The 22,780-nt window shown below is 47.7% G+C and overlaps 1 protein-coding gene across 4 annotated transcripts in view; it reads right to left on the bottom strand.

Annotated features, from left to right (window-relative positions):
* DAPK1 (death associated protein kinase 1) overlaps positions 1-22,780 on the bottom strand; it is a 176,867-nt gene that overhangs the window by 80,507 nt on the left and 73,580 nt on the right. For all 4 annotated transcript variants that reach the window (XM_048218266.2, XM_048218268.2, XM_057305686.1 and 1 more), the window contains exon 3: positions 1,982-2,203. In XM_048218266.2, coding sequence (XP_048074223.1) covers positions 1,982-2,203 — 222 coding nt within the window. The remainder of the gene's footprint in view (positions 1-1,981; positions 2,204-22,780) is intronic.

The following is a 22,780-nucleotide window of genomic DNA, read 5'->3' as shown; positions in this document are numbered from 1 at the left end:
CAGGGGGCGGAAGGTGGTGTGAGTATAAAGGAATGAGACAGGGAGCTGGGGGGAACGGGACTGTTCTGAACCCTCCCTCCTCCAGCATCAGATTAATTATATGATATTTTTTAAAAATTGTAAAAATCAAGTAGTTAAAAAAAAGTAATTGTATGTCACCCAATCGATGCACAGAATAAATGGACCTTAGGGGAAATTTCTATGGGCTGGGCCCAGGCATCAGCAGCGGAGTCCAGACATGCATGGGCAGGGGGGAGCCAGAAGGGCTGGAAGGCACAGGCATCACCATACAGCTCGGGGTATAAAGAGGATAAGCGACATTCCTGAGTCACTGGGCACAACCCAGTAAGTCTCTGAAAAGACAAAACAGCTGTGATCTGTAACGTTTCTTCCCACGAATTTTGTATTCATGGCCTCTTATAACAGCCATAAGAAAGCAAATGCAGGCTTATGGACGGTAAAAGATTGGCCCGGATTTTGATCTCAGTTCTGTCTGGTTCGCGAGTTGTCACATAAAGCAAGGATTACACTGCGACACGTCTCTTTCCTGTGCTGCACCCCAGCAAGCCCCTTAATCCCCTGTGCTCTTAAAGCCCCGCTCTTCCGTAAAGCAGGGGTTCTCAATGGGGAGAAGGGGGGTGTTTTGCCCCCAGAGGACACGTGGCCTTGTCTGGAGGCTGTTTTGGTTGTCCCAGCCCGTGGGCAGGGCGTCACCAGCACCTAGTGGGTAGAAGCCAGAGCCCTGCTAAAGACCACACAGCCCCCAGGATGGCCCCTGGACAAAGAATCACCCAGCCCCCAAAGTCTCTAGGGCACAGAGGCGGAGACCTTCTGGTTTAAAGGGAGGAAGGACACATGTCCACGAATCAGACACTATGCCAGGTATTGTCAGATTCTTAACTCACTCATTTCCTCGAGACCCTGCGGGGGTAGCTCTTATTAATCTCAATTTATAATTAAGCAAGTTGTTGCTCAGACTCATAGAAAAAGTACCCCCCCCCCCGTGACAGATGAGAAGCTGCTGGCACCCCCAATCCCCTGTTGCTCCCGGGGCTAGGCTGAGCCCTCCATAAACCCCCCTTCACTTCCTTCCATCCCATCTGGTCTCAAAAATCCCCTCCTAACCCTAAGGGATGTGCAAACACGGGGAGCTGTTTGGCTGGCAGAAGAGCAGATCTGAATTCTGGAGGCCCCAGGAAATGAGCAGGGCCTATGGACACTTAAGAACCACCCGGGACTGGTGTGTCACCTCGGCCTCTTCTGCTCCATCCGTGCTTCCTGCCCTCGAGGCACTGATGCCTCCCCTCCGTCCCAATAGCCCAGAGGCATTCCCAGCCAGGTGCCCCTGGGAGCTTCCTCCCTCCCCCGGCCGCTGGCCTCTTTGCGAGGGGTGGGGCACTCAGGCCAGGGGCCCGGGGACAGAGACGCATCACAGAACAACACGCTACAGTCCGTTGCCCACGACCACATCCGACAGGCAGGGCCTGCCGGAGAAAACAAGCGAAAGGCTTTAAAAACAAGGCCTATAATCACCCCTGAGTGATGCTGGTTCAGTTTTACCCTCTCATGTAATTAGTGTTGACAGTTCCAACAGCTGAGAATGGAGGTGGGGGGTTAAGATGGAAGGAGGAAGAAGAGAAGGAGAAAAACCGAGGAAGGCATAGGGACAGCGAGAGGAGAAAAGGAACACAAGCTTAAAGTTGATCAGACGGCTCAGGAATCAGATGACGTCATGACAAAGGAAGAGGAGCCCCAAGATTTGGGGACCTTCTTCCAAGTCGGGGGGACTACATTCATGGAAGCCGCTCCTTAGCATCATTCTAGATAAGCACAGATGGGTCTTGGGGCAGGCAGCACACGGCTGTTCTCGAATTTGGCAAAGCGGAGTTCATTCCTGACGAGGCTCGGGGCTGACCCCAACCGCCCTGACCCCCAGCCGGTGCCTCCCCGGCCCCGCCACAGCCACACGGACAGCACTCACAGTTCTAAGATCAGGATGACGTCTGTCTTGTTCTCGTAAACTTCATGCAGGGTGATGACGTTGGGGTGCTGGATCTCCTTCAGGATGCTGACCTCCCGCTCGATGTCCTCGCGGCTCACGCCCCGCCGGCTGGATTTCGTCCTCCTTTTCTTGATAAACTTGGCGGCATACTGTAGACCAGTGCTCTTCTCCCGGCATTTCTTCACCACTGCAAACTGCCCACTGCAGACAGAAGATGAGAGGTTACAGGTCGTTTGCACATTTCTCTATTGCTCACTACAAAACCCAGCTTTTGAGCACGGACATGACAAGGATGTGGCATGGCATGAGCAAGGAGGGGCCGTGGGATGGTGAGTACGAAAGTCCACGGTGTGGGAAGGTAACAAATTAAGCAGGGTTCTTTCTTATTACGTTTCTGTTTCATTAAACCTGTTTCTTTATGAATAATGTTGCAAGCGGTACAGATTCTGGTTTTGAAGAATATTTTATTGACTGGGGAATGATGCCTCCATTTCCATGCTTCCTTCCTCCCTCCCATGTCAGACTCTGGGGTAGCAGGAAGGCCTGCTGACAAGCCTTTCTCCTGGATGTCCAGGGAAAACAGGGGATCAAGATGAGCGAACTGATAGAAACATATATACAGCTCTGCTCTCAAGGACCTATTTCTAGCACCAATATTTATCGATTGAAACAACCAGAATATAAAAAAAAAGCTATGTATTTTGTCCACACCTCGGGGATTGATTAGCCATATACACTTGACATTTGTTGGTGGCTTCTGCAGCCTCACCTCCTTCTCTCCTTTCTAGGGGCCCTGCAGGTCTGAGGAAGCTGACTTCACCCCCACTGATAGATATACACTGTGTGGCCCTAGGCTAAGCCAATCGGGGTACTGTATCTTCCTGGCTCCAGGGACAGGCACTTGACCAAAATAAGACCTTTTGGAGAATGCAGAGACAAAGACATTTTCTGAGACTCTTCTTTCTCTGGAGGTGACCACTTAACTACGTGATCCCAGTCGCTGCTTCCAGCCATCTTGGGACCAGGAGGAGGTCCACTCTTGGTTTAAAGCCAACCATTGCAGAGGCAGAGCCAGGAGAAGAAGAGAAACCAGGTTTGTGGTAACACTGTGAAATGGCTGGATCAACCCTAGCCTGAAAGCCATCTGCCTTTGGATTTTTCAGCAACAGAAGCCAATAACTTCCCTTTACGGCTACAGCCAGTTTGATTTGGGCTTTCAATTTCTTGCAGAGGAAAGCACCCCATATCCTGTGCCACGGCATGTAACCAGAGCCTCCTACCTACGTATAAAAGAATATAATAACAGAACCTAACACAAAATAATAAAATAAATAGGTAAGCAGGGGAAGTCTTGAAAAGTAAGTAAGCTACCCTGGAAGTAAGTGAGACACAATACAAAGAACCTTTCCTGTATCAACGCTGGCACCCTGTTTCTTCCCCAGAGCCCAAAGTAGGTTGGATCCACCCATCACAGGATCTGTATATTTCTTCGCAGATGCTGGAGAACTGCTATATAGAGAATTATCACAGTTATTTTTAACTAGCTTTATTCTCACATGAAGACAAAAGGGGAGAGAAAATCAAATGAACAGTAACACTTCAATGTGAAAGAATGGATACTTTAATACATTACTCATTTACTTTAGCAGCAGGGGTCAGTGAAAAAAAAAACACATAGTAAAGGATTATTTTTTTAGCACTGCCAAATTTTTGCAGGACAGGTTAAGGCTCTCTCTCCCTCTGCAGCAGAATAGCAGTGAGGCTGAGAGAAATCACACCAGAACGCTAGCATCAACGGCCTGTAAACTCACGACCTTAAAGCGCCATGGGATCTGTTATGACTTTATTACGACATTTTCCGTTTTTCTGAAGAGCAAAGAATTGGGCTTTTTGTCTCTTGGAGGGTGGAGGTGGGAAGCAGAGATGCGGCTGGTGGGGGAGGAAAACAGCCTGACTACAGAATAAAGTCAGCTACTCCTTCGGAGTCCGGTGAAGTGGGGCTTATGGTACCCCTTCTCACAAAGAGGGTATCACGTCCCAGCTGAGGGCTCCCCAGGGTCCCAGGATGCACGGTGGGGCAGGGCACTGGTCCAACCCAGGACCTCCGACCCCCACACAACCCATGCTTCCAGGGGCTGGGCCCATGCACGCCTCTCACGCAGGCACTGTGACTTTTCTCAGGGGCCGTAAAGCTTCCAGGCAGACTCGGGTCTGAATCACGTTGCTTTGAACAACAAAACCAAAAAGCCAGAAGAGAGGCGAAGAACGTAAATGCAAGCCGAAATTCGAAGACTATCGCAAACTGTTTTTCCCGCCAAATGTTCCATGTTGACCTTTCCCCTTTTAATTATGGGAAGGCGAAAGCATCAAGGGCCACCTACCCTAGCGGCTGGGCCAAGGGGAGGCACTGCAAGCCTGTGCATCAAGGCCAGGAGTGTGTGCGTAGGCCCAAGCGGACCGCATTGCCCACATTTGCAGCCAAACATCTGGAATCCACTCCTTCCCCAGGCAGTCGATCTCACTCACACTTCCGGGTCCCCACGAAGGGAAAGCAGGCAGGGATCACGGCCTGCGGGTGGGATGGGACACCCTCCCCGGCCCAGGAGAAGGTGTGATTCTAACCCCCACAGCTGTGGCTAGTGTCCCGACTAACCTTGGCTGCACATGGTCTAGACGGTGTAGGCTCATTTCAAGGACCACTTTTCTAGACCCATCTCAATGCTACCTCTTTAAAGACACCTCTCCTGACATCTTTCCTATTTATCTGACTACCCAACATCTGCAGTGAACCGAAGGCAGACTCCTCGGAGAAGAGATTCTTTTCTAAACACAGTAATTTGCTTCGTGAGGCCTAATTTGAGCTGGACTGGTGGTTAATTGCTGCGCCCACCCTTTCCTTCCTGAGCAGCTGGCCCTTGGCCCCCCCAGCTCCCTCATACCCACTTTGCTGGGCCAGTTCCTCTTCCCCGATCCCCCTCCCCCAATAATAACAACTGAAAGAAAAAAAAAAAACCAATTTGCGTAGGCTTTTTTGGCCAAGAGCTTCTATATATCATGGGATCCTAGAGAAACAATCCAATACAGCTGCCAAGGTGAGCTCTGGGCAGGGAGGAAACTAAATGCACACAGAGAAGCCAAGGCCAGCTCTGCCTTGGGGCAGGGGCTGCACACATGGGGGGGCCGCTTGAGCTCCAGCCTCCCTCCTGTTGCAAACACCGGAGGCTCCTCAGCAACGAGCACCCCCCCCCGACAGCGGCAGTGACAGTCCACGGGTGGGGGAACGCAGCTTCGTCCCTGGAAAACAGAGACTCACTGTATACCAGCACATGTAAAGTGACAACACATAATACAGGAGCCGTTATCTGCAAATTCTTCCTCCTCGCTGAAATGTACTCGTAACTTCACAATCGGCACTGGCAGTGTGGTCACGGTCGTTTGAGGATCCGAGTCACCCCATGTGCACGTGCCCAGCTGAGGCAGGCCAAGGCGACACTGCCTTCTAAGCCAGCTTCCGTAGAGTAAACAAATGTCCTTTCAATAGTCTGTCTAGTGCCAGGCTTTTTTCGTTTTTGCTTTTTGTTGGTGATTTCACTATTTAAAATAGCCCCCAAAGTGTGCAGTCCAGTGCTCATAAGCACAGAGGCTGTGATGGACTTGTGGGGAAAACGTGTCATGGACAGATAAGCTTGTCTGGGCAGGGATATCAGTGCTGTCGGCCGTGAGTCCAACATTAAGGAATCAACGATGTGTATGACATAAGACCCTTTAAACAGAAACACACAGGAGACAAGGTTATGCACTGATCTGATGACGGAAACGTTATGAACAGAGGCTCACAGAAACTTAATCCTGTATTTTCTCTAGAACTAATGGTCCACTATTTGCTAATTTAGTGTTTGCGGTAAAGTCATCGAACATAACTACACCACAAATAATGAGAATCGATTGTATGCTGTTTGTTAAAAATGTACTCACGTTTTCCGTCACCTAATAACTGACGGAGCAGTTTGTTGGACTAGGTACAGCCAGCCCAATTCATTTTGACACAAAAGCTTTCAGTTAAATGTAATCAACACGTATTAACCACGAATGGCTAGATCCATACAAAGCCAATGAGATACATCCCATTTTAAAGAGTTTTATAGTAAAAAATTTTTTGATTCAAAAATAATCATAAATTTTATCAACAAAAGAAAACTTTGGATAAAAGGAGCAGAACTTCATAAAGAACCACCTGCCATCTAACGTCTTTGTCCAACTCACTGATGTATCTAATTGGATCACCTTGCAGTCAATGAACTGTAACCAGAATTCTATACAAGGAGGTTTACACATATTACCTTGTTTATTATCACAACCCTATGAGGTTCACATCAGCATCAACTCTTCCATCAATGAAAAAAAAAAAAACAAGCCTTAGAGAGATTTTTTCCTCTGGTTGCCTCAAATCTTTCCTGCAAGTAAGTTCCACACTTGAGAAGTGAATCCCAGGGGCATTTGCCTCCAACGCTCTATTCACTGAACCCCGCTGCTGTCCCGGGCTTGTGTCCATTTTGTTTGAAATATAAGCCACCCCCCTGTGAAGTTACAGACGGGTCTAGAAATCATTCCAGGAAGAAGCTTTGCGAGGGGGAGGCACAGAGAGGAGGGCTGTGGTTGAATGCAGTTGGGCAGCGCTGCCTTCTCCTCCCCCCCTGAAGACTCAGGGAGTGTTTTCAGTAATTAAAACCATTGTGTCACCACGTTCTGAAGTGCTCTGCAGTAAAGAGTTCGTCATGTTTGCGTGTGAGCTTCAGAAGCATACACTAACAATTAGAAAGACGCAAAAGATTCTCAAGGTCAGCTCACAAGGATGGCACGCACGCGTCTGTGAAGCTCGTGGGCTTTCACAGGTCCATTATATTTCATAACGCATTACAAGTAAAGCTGCTGAACCCTGTTTAATCCAGTCGGGTTTTATTCTCAAATTCACTTATTTGTGGGAGTTTTGCTCACTTGGGGAAAGATGGGATGAATGTACAGAGGTGTTGCTTTCAGAAGGGAGGAAGAGCAATCCGGCTGAACGATGTGGGGTACGTTTGTGCTGGCACCTAACCTAGGGACTAACATGTCCATCGCTGACCTTGATTTAGACACCACGTTGGAACAAGCTCCCACCCGGGCAGGTAGGTGCCAATTCAAAACAAAGGGGCTAAAACAGCATACCATTTTTTCATTGATTTTAAATATGTCTCTTCCCAGCACATATAAGTTAAAAAATTATTTATGGTAACTATTTATTATTATGAATTCCCTCTATTAATGCTGGAAACAGATTTGGCTTCAATCAAATGATCAGCTCCATCTCTCCCTTCCTCCCAAGGCTTTGCAATAAGGTTTCTAATTAAAGCAAAATAATTTCTACTTTTGAATTCATGTATCAACCCCCGGCACAATGTGAGGACCATTTATTTTTCTTGCAAGAGTGTCAGTGGCTTGAATCCTGCCTGAACACTGGAATTACAGGTCTTAAATAAGAGATGAGGTGACAGAAATGATTTTTCAAGGACGAGTTCACATTGATGGCAGGGGAAAAGACCCCAAAGGGTTTAGACTAATGCGACAGACAAGCACGTAACACCATAGCATGGGAAGGGCCATAAAAAGGACACGGCCACTGTGAGGCTCCAGGGGAGAGCATGAGGTTGGGCTGTGTCCTGAAGTTTGAGCGCCAGCTGGGAGGTGAAGAAAGTGTGTGGAGGAACAGGGTCCGGGACGAGACAGTGGGAGCCAAGCTGGAGAGGCATGAGAGAGACTGCTCCGTACCTCTGAGAGAAGAGGGAGTGGTGGAGAAGTGTGAGGGCAGCCCACAAACAGGGCCCTGCCCAGTACGGAGCAATGCCAACCCTAACATCATCTGAGCCTCAGTTTCCCCATCTGTGTGAGGGTGATGCCAACACGAAATGAGGCCATGCATGTGAGCCGGCATCTCTAAGCACATCGAGCTCATGTAAAGGATGAAAATTAACAAGCTGTCTCAGTTTGGTAGTTCTCAAGAAAGCCCAGAGGACAGTGTTTCAGTGGCTGAAAAGCAGCACCAAACTTCTTCTTGGCATATTTCTAAGCAACAACTGTGAAATCTCAGCATTAAGTATCTACACTTTTTCCCCCCATTAGGACTCAACCATTTTGGATGAAACCTATTTGATTTGTCCCCTTTGCTCCTCAAAAGACCTTGTGGCTTGGGGCACCTGGGTGGCGCAGTCGTTAAGTGTCTGCCTTCAGCTCAGGGCGTAATCCGGGCGTTCTGGGATCGAGCCCCACATCAGGCTCCTCTGCTGGGAGCCTGCTTCTTCCTCTCCCACTCCCCGTGCTTGTGTTCCCTCTCTTGCAGGCTGTCTCTCTCTCTGTGTCAAATAAATAAATATAAATAAAATCTTACAAAAGAAAAAAAAAAGACCTTATGGCTTTACTTAGATGCTGAAGTTTTAGTCCACAGCTAAGTGAGGGGAAGCAAACCGTCCTTTGCAAAGATGGCGTCAGTCACGTCTTCCAGCTCACATGCTCTCCTGCCGTGTGACCTCGTCTCTCCCATCATGAGATGGACTCTCATTCTGGTCTCCTGGAATCTGAGCCTTGTTTGACCAACAGAATGTGGCAAAAGTGATTCCAGGACTTCTGCCTGGATCTTGGGGCACACATTCTTGGGCGTCGCTCCTGGAACCCCACCACCACCCTGGGAGAAGCCCAAGAATGTGGAGGTGTTCCCATCCGCAGCTCCCTCCAAGCCGACAGCAGCTGGAACAGGTTGGCCAGGTGAGTGGACATTAACGTCTGGCCCATCAGGTCTTCAGATGGCTCCAGCCCCAGCCAACAGCACAGTGCCACCTCGCGAGAGACCCCAAGCAGGAACGCTCGGGCGACCCACGGAAGCATGAGAGAGCACAGCAACCTGCTGCTTTGTGCCTGCCCACTTTGGCGTGATTTGTTAGCGGCAGTGGACAGGTGGAACAGCCACGAAAATACTGGGGATGATGGGTTTGACCCACGACCTGGGAAGCTGTATAGGGGAAGGATTCGATACCGAGGCTGAGAGGCCAGCAGGTGACCAGGGGCACAGCCCAGCATGATGGGAGGGCATGGGAAGGAGCAAGAATGTCCAGGCCATCTTGAAGGCAGCCCCCCCCCAACCCGGGCCCACACCCGCATGCGGGGCTCATGTTTCTGGTTCTTCACGCTTCGTCTTGGCCGCAGTTCCCTATCTTTCAAGGAAAGCTCTGCACCAGCGAGGAGGGCTGCGTCAGAACCAAACACCAACGACAAGCTCCAGAGGCTCTCGCTGCAATGCCTTCCCAGATCCCCGACTGGGCTGTGCGTGCCCTCGGCTCCAGTTCACCTCCTCCAGTCTCCGCGGGGACGCAGGTCCCCACCCTGAAACACAACACCCCCTGGCCCAACAAGCCTCTGTGAACACGCTGCTACCTAATCCTTGCTCCGACCGGTCCACACGCCCGGGGCGTTCCCACGGGAGCGCCCCGAGGAGGAAGCACTTCACCCCGCCCCGTGGAAGCCTCCCCGTCCATCCTCATCCAGCAGCGCACGGAACTCAGCAGACGGTGAAGCCCACCCCGTCTGGGGACTGGGAACTGCAGCACCAAGTTCAATTCCCTTGGAAGGCTTCCGTGGTTCAGCCCACACTCCGAACTGCCTCTCTCTGCGCTGGGAGAAGCTACACGCGACAGGACAAAACACTTGTTACAAAAACATCAAAGCCAGTGATCGTGATGATAGTTAAAAACACACAACGCCTCAAAAATTATTTTAAACCGCCACCAAGGCTCCGTCCAAAGGGCACATGATCGGGGCACCCGGGTGGCTCAGTCGGTTAAGCGTCCCACTCTTGATTGCAGCTCAGGTCATGATCTCAGGGGCCTAAGATCGAGCCCTGCATCGGGCTCTGCGCTGGGCGTGGAGCCTACTTAGGATTCTCTGTCCCCTGCCCCTCCCCCCCCAAATAAAAATAAATAATTTTTAAAAATGGCACCTGATCTGAAGAAGAAGGGTTCCCCCACCAGTAAGAAAGCAGCGCAGGTTGCCAGGGTAGGGACGGGGAGAGGCAGGGTTTACCAAGGGCGTAAACACCAGCCTGTCACCCCAGGAACCAGAACAACACACGGAGTCAGGAGTGAGAGGCCAAAGGAGACGTGCTGCCCAAGGGCGTCTGGGAGACGCTGGGGCAGCGCACTGGGTGGCAGAGCTGAGCAGAGAGCGGGTCCCTTGGGGAGAGCAGCCTCCTGGAGGACAGAACCACACAGAGAAATCCACGCCCAGGAGAAGAGGGCAAAAGCCAGGACCCAAGGCAAGGGTGGGCAAGGATCTGGCGTCCAGCACAAGTGCGGTGCTGCCAGTGAGTCAAAGAAACCAAATACACAGAGTATCGGGCAGCTCGGGCAGCCTCATTATAATTAAGGAATCAGCAAACCCCAGCAAGGGAGGACTCAGAAATAAGGAAGATTAGAAAGGTAGCAGTGCGTGCCTTTGCTCACTCCGCTTGTCCCTGGGATAGCTCTTTGGGCGGAAAGGTCTGAGATCCACCTGGAAGTGCATTTCCCAAATAAGCAGATGCTGCTGGAGAAAGGGTGTTGTGGTCAAGCAAGTTTAGGGAAAACCGTGTAAAGAGAGTCACACAGGTCTCTGTACGCAGGACTCAGCAGAGCGGGGACAGCACTGAGCGTTTCAGAGGGTTTGGGTTGTTAACCACAAAACCTTTTCTTGATTTTTTTTTTTTGCTTGTTTTTTGTCATGGAGCATTTTGAAATTTTGAAATCCAGTTATTTTTAGGAAAGTCTGCTTTATTCTTCTCTCCCAGTTAAATTCTTCAGAGCTGGGACTAGACTCTGTATGCACAGTTTCCCTTTAATTTTCAACCCAGAGCTGCATTTTGAGGTTGCTGCCCAAGGCACAACCCCTCGGGGTGCGGCCGGGTGGAGCTGGGTGCAGAGCTGGCATTGGGAGGGTTCAGACCCTTTGGGACTCTGGTCCATTAGAAGGGTGGGGACCAACTGAGTCAGGCCAGGGAGAGGAAGCCTCCTGCTGCTTTTGGAGCGCTCCTCTGCTGCTTTCTGGCTACTGGTCTGGCTGCTTAGAGGAGAGCGGCAAACGCACAATGTGTCTTAGTCCTGATACAAGCCCAGCACCGCTTGAGCCTAAGTTTCCTTTTCTTTCGGATGGTCAGCTGCGTTGGCTATTGTGCATAGGAACTGAGAGCTGGCAGGGTAGGTGTGGAGAGAGGAGGTCCCAGGGCAGAGTGCAGTACTATTTGCTGGTCAGTTCACAGGGGAACTCCTGCTGCCTTGGCCCATGACAGCCACCACTGAAAGCGTGTGGCAATGAGGGGAAGGAGCCTGGACCCTGCAAACCCCTTAGAGCGAGTCCTCAGCAGCCACCCAGGCACTTGACTTAAATGGGCCTAGAAGCAGCACTGCCATCTTGTTCTGGGGGGGGGGGGGCAGCTCCTTTGGTTACTGTCACTTGTGGCCATACCTAATCTTGCCTGATTCAGATGTGGTCTGTGACTTTAGGAATTTACAACCCACAGGGCTTAACAGGACATTTCCATGTAACCCACCCGCGAGTACATATGATGGACGGAGGTGTGCAGAGCGAGCGGGGGTCCCGCGTTAGCTGAGGGCTGGGGGCAACTCCACCCACTCCACTGGCACCACCTGGGCTACCGAACTCAGGGCTGGGCACAGAACACATGCTTGGTGTCTGGTTTTTGTTTTTAAAGCCAAAGGGAAAGGAAAAAAGAAAACAAGTATTGGAAAAGAATCACTTGACACAATCTAAAGAGGACGACCTTCAACAGACAAAACAACAATACTCCAAATATTTTCTCCAAATACAGCAAGTCCCACGTTGGAACCGGGACTGCCCTTCGAGTCCAGTATTATGGACAGCACAAAGCCCTTGTAAGGAGGGGTGTCACGCCAGGTTCAGCCCTCCCATTTAACCAATGGTGACCACAACAGGACTACAGGTCTGGGCTTCCTGCCCCAGACTGTGTCCGAGACATGGGGTGGGAGGGGGGGTTGGGTTGCTCAGCTGAGACTCGGACGGGTAAGTCCCTTGCTCACTCATTCCAACTTCAGCACGCCTTGGGCCAATCCCATTATGCGATCAGCCTGACTTTGTCATATCATCCCCTTTCAGCTTCTGGGCTAAAGTTAACTGGGTCATAAGGTACGATCTGTCCTCCAGCAAGCTGCTCTCGGGGGGAAAAGAGCTAAAAAAGAGAGCAGGAGGTCCCTGTAACTTCATGGGGCAGGGAAGACAAACGAGCGGAGCTGAAGTCCCTTATCCCATGACGAAAAAAGAAAGATTCGTTCAAAGTGCGGAGACTCAAGATGGGGAAAACTAGCCAAAGGTAACAAGAAAGGTAAAGTTCAGTCTAGTCTAACGGGCACACGTCGTAATTGTGCAAATACACTGAGTTGCATAGATTCAATGAAGCTTCTAGAAATGGTGATAATCCTCCCTGATATGTACTCTGCCCGTTTCTGGAGCATGAGAGGCGCTTCACGAAGATGCCTGGATGTTTGCACATCTCCCTTCTCGGCTCAGGTAGAAACACTATTTGCCTGTGTGTTTTCATGGGCAGGTTTGGTATATGTGCTTTCGAGGTAAGCATGTCATGGGCAGGTTCGGGACCCTCTGCCATGCTTTGTCCCTGGAAGAATTAGCTCCACCTTATCCCAAGAAGCCAGGTCTATACTGAAGGGTTTGGACTTGAGTGCCTTTGGAAGAAATTCAAATATGCTCGGTGTGATGTGGCTTCCAGCACATTCTGATGACCGATGCGAGTGGGAGACACTGTACACAGGCCCGTCTGGCTCTGGAGACTAAATACAACCGAGGGGAGAGGCTTCTTCACGGTTCTTCTTCCCAGGGCTTGCAAGAGTCACAGGCCCACGTCTCAACAAGGCAGCCAGTGGTGTCTGGCCATCAGCCCGGCTGGGAGGAATCCTTTTCGTGGCACTCTTGGCCAAGTCCTTTCCCGGGATGCCTACAGATCCACCACCTTGGCTCCAAACCAGGTGGGGACTCACCTCACAGAGAAAGTGTGGGGAGAGGAGAAAACAGGCAGAGGACCGAGGGGGTCACCTCAGGCCAGGCAAGGAGAGGCTGGCAGGGAAAGTCACTGCTGGAGTTACCTGAAGAAAGAGCCACGCAGATAAAACTGAAAGATGATAAGTTAAAGAGAAACCCAAGCTCCCGGGAAGTCTGAGTCTTCCCTCGGTGGAAGCAGAAGTCCCTGGAAGCCTGCCACATGGGCTGACCTCACCCCTGTGATCGGACCTGAGCAAGCTCGCAGATTATCATCAGAGGCGGGGGAGGGCTGTGCATTCCTCAGCCGGGAGACGGAGCACACAGACGACGTGACTTCTCCCTGGACGTGGGACCTCTGAGGAGCACGAGGCACCAGCAGGTCTTGGGTCAAACTCTAGAGAAAATGAAAAGCACCTCACGGGGTGAAAGCGAGACCTCCGGAAGCAGGGATTGCACACCCAACCACCTTTCGCGGGATGTCACTCCCTAAGAGAATGTGGAATCTGAACTCAGGGGGAGTCGGAGGGATCGGCCACAGAGAGCTTCAGAAACTGATAGGAAACAGCCTCCTGGAGGGCAGGGGAGGGAGGCACTGCGCGAGAGAAGGGGCGCCGACCTCTACAAAGGCCCCTGTCAAGGTGTGGTGGGAAGCCCCTCTGCTTGTGGGTGCCCGCTTCCTCAGCTGCAGCGTGGGGGGCTGGGGAGCCCCGCACCCCTCACCACACGGATGGCCTCTGACTTCGCAGAGCTGCGTGAGGCCACCAAAAGGCCTCCCCCGAGGGCCTGCATGGTCCTGCCACTCGGATCAAGAGCCCGTGCCTCTCTGCACTCACATGGAAACAGCCAGGCCAGGCAGGCCACCCCGTTCAGATCCACCACAACTTGCCCACAGGCAATGAGGCCCACAGGAAACCAGGGCTACAGGCCTGGGGCAGCCAAGAACTGAACACACACTCGTGATGGCCCGAGGCAGGCGCACGACCTCAGGCGGCTTGTTTAGGCTTTCCATTCCAGGCACTGACTTCCAGGGCTTCTAGATAACTCCAGAAGTGAGGGCTGCTGGTCCGCAGTAGAGTTAGGTGGCTTCACGGTGACGGTGAACATTGGGAGGGAGGCTAAAAAGCTGTAAGAGGCCAACACATGGCATTTGCGGCTTGTTTTCCACTGAGCAAGCGACTGGCACAGCAACAGAGCCCGTGTTTCCAGCTACTTTACAATATAAGAGATACACTACTAGTTACTCTGTTCAGAACAACAAAGAAGTAACACTAGAAGAATGGGCTCACCAAATGTGAGTTTTAATCCCCTTCGTAACACTCTACCAATAGATTAGCTTTAAAAAAATTGTTCCTATCATGCCTGTACATAGAATTCTTTCCGAAAATTAACACCCAGGAGTCTAATATGGTGTATTCAGTAACCTTTTTTAATTAATACAGTTGACCCTTGAACAATACGGGTTAGGGCAGCGACCCTCCCCCCCGGCCCCCGTGGAGTTGAAAATCTAAGTATTAACTTTGACTCCCCAAAAACTTAACTACCAATAGTTGACCTACTGTTGACCAGGCCTCACCGATAACATACACAGTCGAATCACACATTTTGGGGATATCATGTGTATTACATACTGTATTCTTATAATAAAGTCAGCTAGAAAAAAGAAATGGTGTTAAGAAAATCATCAGGAAGAGAAAATATATTTAAGGTACTGCACTGTACTTATTGGAGGAAAAATTGTACTTATTGGAGGAAAAATAAACCCATGCATAATTGGACCCACACAGTTCAAATCCGTGTTGTGTAAGGGTCAGCTGTACCTGTTGACTCCATGACCTTATGGGTCACCTTAAAACTATATGCTGGGGCGCCTGGGTGGCACAGCGGTTAAGCGTCTGCCTTCGGCTCAGGGTGTGATCCCGGCGTTATGGGATCGAGCCCCACATCAGGCTCCTCTGCTATGAGCCTGCTTCTTCCTCTCCCACTCCCCCTGCTTGTGTTCCCTCTCTCGCTGGCTGTCTCTATCTCTGTCAAATAAATAAATAAAATCTTTAAAAAAAAATAAATAAAAATAAATAAATAAATAAATAAATAAAACTATATGCTGACTACCCATCTATTTAAATGTTTCCATTGACCCTCTACCCTTGGAAGAAAAACTGCTCCAATAATTAGAAATGCCACAAAAGAGGTCTCATCATTTGCTTTAAGAATACTCTAGCTCTGAGAAGTCCATGTGCATCCACTTTCCTCCGTCATTTATTTACTGGGCTCCGGGCATGTGCTCAGTCCCAACGGGCCCCCTGGCAGTTGCCTACCTGCCTCAGAAACTTGTCAAGGGGACAGTGTATTTGCTCTTGCACATTCATTTGAAAAGCAAAGGTATATTACAGTCCTCATATGGGCTACTGACACGTAAGGGAGTTCTCCCGGTCTCCTTGGAGCTAAGGTCTCCTTGGGCCTAAGTGTTTTACGTAAGCAGATGCCTTAGGCCATAACTTTAGGTAAGTGAGCACGACCTAAATATTTTTTAAATAAGAACTGTCGATAGCATTAAGCAATCATAGGCCCTTGAGAGGTCAATGCAATCTGCAAACTCCATGAGGTCAGATTCCTAAAGAATGGAAAACAGGAAGGCAAGGCTCGCGATCTTCTAGGAATACAACAGAAGAGCACAAATTATTCAGGAAGCCCGAATGAACTAAGATCTGAGAAAGAAAGAAAAAATCAACACGTTAACAGAAGATGGACGGAAAAGGGCTAAGAGTGGATGGTATCATAGTAGGAAATAAATGACTTCTTTTGAGCTTCCATTTTTTCACATGTGAGGTCCATGATCTTTACTTAGGAAAGGGTTGGGAAAACTTTGGTAAGGTGGGACTAACTGAAGTTTGAGTAAATAAAAGGGATAATGAAAGGTTGCCTGGCTGGGCATTTAACAGAAATTCCAGTCCGTAGGTCTGAGAATGTCAAACCTCAGGGTGGCCGAAGCAATCTCAAATCCTTGCTGGCAATCTTGGACTAATGTTACGGAACGACGCTATACCGATGTTCAAAAGAAGACCAAGCCAGCTCGGTCTCTAAGATCAATTAGCTTGCTATTAGTCTCCAGCAAAAACCGAGAATCAATTATTGATCAGATGAATTCAAAACAGCACAATCAGCAAGACCGTTCTCCCCGCCTCCCACTGGGTTGTAAGACGAGCAGGAATAGGAATGATAGAGACAAGGAAAATGTTTTGATTTCGGCAAGGCCTGTGACATAATTTTTCATGATATTTTTGTCGATGAAATGGTGATTCACCATGCGGCAAGCTAGAGAGCTCTTGAGTTCTGCATTGTCCTAGTAAGACGTTTCTCAGTATATCAGATGAGGGCAGACTTACTGCACTTTTTAAGAACTAGTCTAAGAGCAATGGTTATATTCACTGATAGAACCTAGGATCTAAGGGATCCCAACTGAATAAGAAAATCTATAAGAAAGAAAAACACAAATCCCTATATTTATGTTCAAAGAAATTAACCTCACATGACAACAGCTCATACAGAAAACACCGGACAGTTCTAGCTGATCACAAATGGCACAAGCCACGTCACTGCCAACACCACGGGTGTGGCACCAGCAGGTTTAAAGGGTGCAATGCTCCTGCACTCAGTCTGAGTCTGGGCCCCAGGCTGGGCACTTGCCCTTGCTAAGAAAGATGCTTTCAGTGTAGGTGGCAGTCAGGGGGTGGGGGCAGGGCAACAAGGAGGTCTGGCTTCTAGGCAGGAGAATTGTCGCTATCTGAAAGGTTGTCAAGAGGAATTAGGCCATCAGCCCGGAGTGAGTGGAAGGTGGGACAACGGTCTCTTAGATCCCTTCTAATCTTAAGATGCTCTGCTTCTATGGGCTGCAAAAATCGAGGCTCTGCTGTACTGTTCTCACTTAACTAAAACAAAACATATGGCTGAGTACAGTTGAAATCCTATGACCGAATTTCTTCCCTATGCATTTTCTAAATCTCTACTATCCTCAAGATCTCCCCAGATTGAAACGCAAAGTATTGAAACTCAAAGTATATTTCCATTAGCTGCTCTAGGCTTTTTTTAGAAATATATTTTATGCACATGTGCCTTAAGATTAACTTTGTAAAGTGACAAGAGAGTACCCGCAACCTGAGCAGAAATGTATCTTGGGGAGGATAGAGTGCTAGGCCCCAAGATAACTGACCCCTGGGCCATCTAGCCGTGGGAATGCTAATCTAATCCTTCAGTGCCTCTTCTGAGACTCAATGTGGTCATTTAGGAAATTAAAAAGAAATTGAGATCAATAATGCTTACTTTACAGGACTGCTCTAAGACTCAAAAGTGGTAAAAGATGTAATTGTGTCTTATATACTCCATACTATCAAACAAATATAACATCAATATTTGGAAGTATTTAAGTGATATCACAGCTGGGAATAAAACCGCCATGTTTATGTCCAAAGACTCCTAATGGGTTCAGGTCAGTCTCTAATATGAAAGCAGGAAGGAAAGAATTCTTCTTCTTCTTCTTCTCTTCTTCTTTTTTTAGAAAGAGACAGAGAGAAAGAAAGAACACAAGTGGGGGGAGGGACGGAGGGAGACAGAATCTTAAGCAGGTTCCACACCCAGCATGGAGCCCTACATGGGGTTCAATCTCACAACCCTGAGATCATGACCTGAGCTGAAATCAAGAGTCAACACTTAACCGACGGAACCACCCAGGCACCCCAGGAAAGGATTCTTTGAAACAGGATTTAGAAACATCCAATTCAAGTCTTCCCAAACTCAAAATTAAATATCTAGACAGATTAAATTAATCTTCTGCATGACATTATGACTCATAAACTCTACAGAAAGAGGGCCTGGGTTTGAATTCTGACTTCTTCACGTAAGAGCTGTGTGATCTTGGGCAACCTCTCAACCTCTCTATAGCTCGGGTTTCTCATCAGCACACTGAGCATAACAACTGCACCTACATTAAAGAGTTGTTATAGGGATTAAATGAATTATACATGTCAAACTCTTTCAATACTGCCTGACTCATAATATGGACCAAATGCTTGCTACTGCTATTAGAATTATTATTATTGCATATGATTGCTTAAAACCATCTACATCTCCCAGGCACATGTCAAGACATGTATATTGTCCTATTAGAGAAAATAAGAGAAGGAAAAACCTATCAAGTTCTTCCCCACCCTGTTCTGGAAAAGCCTTCTTGAGCACAGGCTGCTGAGTGCACCTTCCGTGAAGGCTGCTGGTTTCAGAACACCTTAGCACAAGGGTATGGTGTTAACTGCTTGGACTTACAAAATACTGAACTATTCAGGGTAAAGAGAAGGGAAGTATGAGAACAAAAATGGCAGATTTCCACATCCTGGGTCCTTAATTGATATTGCGAGGTCTTTCTGGCCTAACAGCCTCAGGAGTGAGAGGATGGTCACATTCTATGAGGCGATCCCACCCCAAGACAAGTATGGGCTGTTGGTCCATCTCTTGGACAGCCATGGAGCAAAAAGTCTAACTGAGGTCATCTGAGGCTGTCGCTAACTCAAGTTTGCACGTGTTCCAAGAAGGCTCAAATTTCTCCAGTTAACTTTGCAACTTTGATCACTCAAGCCCAACATTCATCATGCATAAGAAAAATAAGATTAGCATTCTCCAGAAATGCTCCTTGTTGGAAAACGAAGGGTTAAAAGGAAAATTTTAAATATGCAAAGAAAGTAGAGAATGATCTAATCTTGTTTTTTCTTCCATTAGTATCGTGTGTATGTGTGTGTGTGCGTGTGTGTATTTAATTCCAGTATAGTTAACATGCAGTTAAATATTAGTTTCAGGTGTACAATGTAGTGATTCAACAATTCGCCTAAATGCACTCCTTAACCCCCATCACCTATTTCACCCATCCCCCTCAACCCACCTCCCTTCTGGTGGGCCTGTTTGTTCTCTATTGTAAAGAGTCTATTTTTTGGTTTGTCTCTTTTTATTTTTTCCCTTTGTTTGTTTTGTTTCTTAAATTCCATACATGAGTGAAATCATATGGTATTTGTCTTTCTCTGACTGACTTATTTCACTTAGCATTATACTCCCCAGCTTCATCCCTGTTATTGCAAATGACGACATTTCATTCTTTTTTATGGCTGAGTAATATTCCATTGTGTGTGTGTATACATATATATATATACACATGTGTGTGTATATATACATATATATATACATATATATGTATATATACACCACTTCTTTATCCATTCATCTATCAATTGACACTTGGGCTGCTTCCATAATTTGGCGATTGTAAATAATGCTACAATATTATATATTGTATAATATATTCTGGATATATTCTTTTGAATTAGTATTTTCCAAAATATATAAATAATTTATACAACTCAACACACAAAAAACCCCAAATAATCCAGTTCTTCCATTTTATCAGAGTAAATGTGAAACACTACCATCCATCTGCAACGAAGGCAGGAAACATGGAGGAAAGCTCCACGCCCCCAGCTAGCTTTGAAACTGTCCACATGTGCCTGACAACGATGAGTCAGGCAATGTGAGCAGCTACTAGAACAACCCACATTTCCTAAATCGACACCTTTCGCTCTGCCTACAAATCCATGGAACTCACACGATGAGGACAAGGAGGGAGCTCTGACCCTGCTAGGACGCACACCTTCCCACCCTCTTCCGCCAGCAAATGTTTGCTGTAGGGATAGACGAATTGATTTGTTCAGCCTTGGAATTCCAAATTTCTCTAGTTAATTTTTGATTCATTGGCCCAATGACTAAAAAGAATATTAATGGGATGTTTTCCATCTCTAGACCCACAGAATTTGCTAAAGACATATGTAAGCAAGCTGAAGAAGGTGACTTTTAGGATGCCGAATTAACTCTAGAAATGTTGAGTGACATGTCACTCTACAGCTGGTTCAGAAGGGTTCATGTTAGTGGTTCAGGGTAAAGCAAACAGAATTGAACTTTGCACTGGTTCCAAACAGACGTACTTAAACAGAATAAAATTTCAGGTCGGAAAAGCTTAGAACACTTACAATCTGACCATATTAAAGTCAATTCAATTTCTGTTAATCTGTTTAAGTACTAGTGTCAGTTATTTGTTCAGAGATGTGGCCAGTAATTTTCGGCTACAGGAAGTGAATTATAAGTATGTAATCTTCATAATCAGGACATACACGCACACTTAAGCTTTAAGCAACGGACATTTATAAACTAAAACAATGACTTCTTTGGAACAGAGCTGGCCAAAAGCGATACAATGCAAGCCACAAATGTACACGGCCATGTGCGATTTTCAATTTTTGAGTAGCCACATTAAGTAGAAAGAAACAGGTAAAATGAACTTTTAGAATGTATTTTATTTATCCCAACATACCAAACTATTATAATGTCAACATGTAGTCAATAATTTAAAATGCTGATGCCGTATTTTACTAATTTTGGGGGTGGAGGGTAGCACTTAAACCCCAGTGGGTGTGTTATACACACATCACATCTCAGTTTGGATGAGCCATATTTCAAGTACTTGACACCCACAAGCGGCTCATGGCTGTTGTGACAAACGGCACAGCTTCACGCTAATTTTATAGCTATAATATAAAACTGGGACCTAGCTTGATTATTTTATTTACAGAAGGAAAGGGGAAAAGACAGTTGTGAAGTCACTGGAAGGTGAACCATTGCTACTCTGGCACATTAATCACTGGAAGAAGAAAGATACTAGGGCTGACCTTATTAGAAGAATAAAGAGACCAAATGTCTCTCGGAAACCCAGACCGTGTATTCTAGATATTTTTATCTTGAAAATATATGATTATACTTTCAACTTTTCAGTTCTATGCACTAAAATGGTTTTCCTTTTAAAAGCATTCCGCCGTATGGAGCAGGGAAGTCAATCGGACAACCCACATGCTCTAACCAGTGGTTATGTACTTGAAGGCATTTACCAAATCTCCTTTCAGCTTCTCTAGCAAATTCTTGTCACTATAACCACCGGTTCGTGTAGACGAGCTTATGACTCCAAGAAGGATTTCTAGGCAGCAAAGATTTCTATGCAGATTTCGAAGCGGTATTCTACAGGAGGCTACAATGTATCCTGCCCCACGGAGAATACAGGTTACAATTCAGCTGATTTTAAAAGTTTGATCCCATTTGGTAAATTGAGAGTCAAGGTGGATCTTATTTATTTCACAGTCACCCCCTGCTCCTCTACAGAAAGGAGAGCAATGCTAGATAGCGAAAGTAATGGCTGGACTGGAAGTTTCCCATGAGACCAAAGAGTGGTCACAGAAGAAGGGGTGGACAAGTCAGGGGAGCAGGTGCTATGGGAATGGCCATCAGCAATCATAATTTTGATTTTCAGGTGATGTGGAGCAGAGGAAAATGAGGGGGCCCAAAAGTAAGGGGCAGGGTAATGGTTACATCATCTGCAAGGAAGTAAAAATTGGTGACAAGAGGGTGGGGGGGGAGGGCGGGGGGAGGTGAAAGAGAAGTCTGCGTGCCCAGATTTTCCCAGCTCACAGACTTCTGCCCTCCCTCTGCACCACATTTCTGAAATACAGGGCTGATTCATTTCTACCTGGCTGGTGAGACATCACGGTACTGATGTCCATTATTTCTCCGTGTTGGTGAAAGTCATGGGAATTAACAAACCTATCAGGCGGGACGCATAGGCACCTGTGCTTAGAGCACCCAGTGCTCCAGCCCAATGGCAAGTTTCAGTATGCTGGGTGGGGTACCATAGGGCTCTCTGCCTGAGTCTGGGTAACTGCTACCTGCACCTATTTATTCTTTCACTCAATGAGCATTTCGTGAGCGTTGTCTCCATGTCAGACACAGTATGGTGTTTGGGTTTTGTTTTGTTTTGTTTCTTAAAATAGCTCCTAAAATGTCTTAAAATATCCAAAATATCACCAAACGGGGGCATCTGTAACAATGAAATGTTATTCTTCCCTCTCCGGGCTGAGAATCACCATCTCTAGGAGTCTTTCTCCCTATTTACCATTCTTTTGCTTCCGTCCTTCTCCCTATTAAATAACAAAGGTGAGCGTCACGCCATTTTTAAAAGCGGCCAACTGTACCCACCACTGACTAGGAGGAGACAGGTCCCATGATTCCGGGGATCAGCTACTTCTTGACAGAGTGAGAACATTCCGTGCCGCGGCCGCTGTGGTTCTCACCAACAAGAACCCTTCTAGCACAGAGACCCCATTAGAAGTGGGGGCGGTTACAAGTGTGACCGTGGTAGGGAGAAAATCTTCATGGTCAAGAACATGGCAGCAGCAACACAAATGGAGTGCTCAACGATGTTCTGGCCACTTCTGGCCACAGTTCTTAGGATTCTCCCCCTGTACTGAAGAGCAGTGAAGACTGTCATGGGATGTCAACCATTACTGGGCTCAAAAGGCTGGATGCTATAGTCCCAGAGCCTCTAATGATGATGGCTCCTTCTTTACTGGGGTTTTTGGGACACATCCAACTTTTAAACTCACCCCACCTTGTTATGGACTGAACTCTGCCGTCCACCACCCCAAATTCGTGTATGGAAGCCCTGACCCTCAGTGTGATGGCTATTGAGGTGGGGCCTCTGGGCCTCTGGGCCTCAGATGTGGTCATGACCGTGGAGGCCTCATGCTGGGATCCGTGGCCCTGCTAGGGAAGACACCA

The sequence above is a fragment of the Ursus arctos genome, unplaced genomic scaffold, assembly GCF_023065955.2.
Source record: "Ursus arctos isolate Adak ecotype North America unplaced genomic scaffold, UrsArc2.0 scaffold_33, whole genome shotgun sequence".
Lineage (NCBI taxonomy): Eukaryota > Metazoa > Chordata > Mammalia > Carnivora > Ursidae > Ursus > Ursus arctos.
The sequence above is the reverse complement of the archived record's forward strand: the minus strand, read 5'-3'. Positions and strand labels throughout refer to the sequence as shown.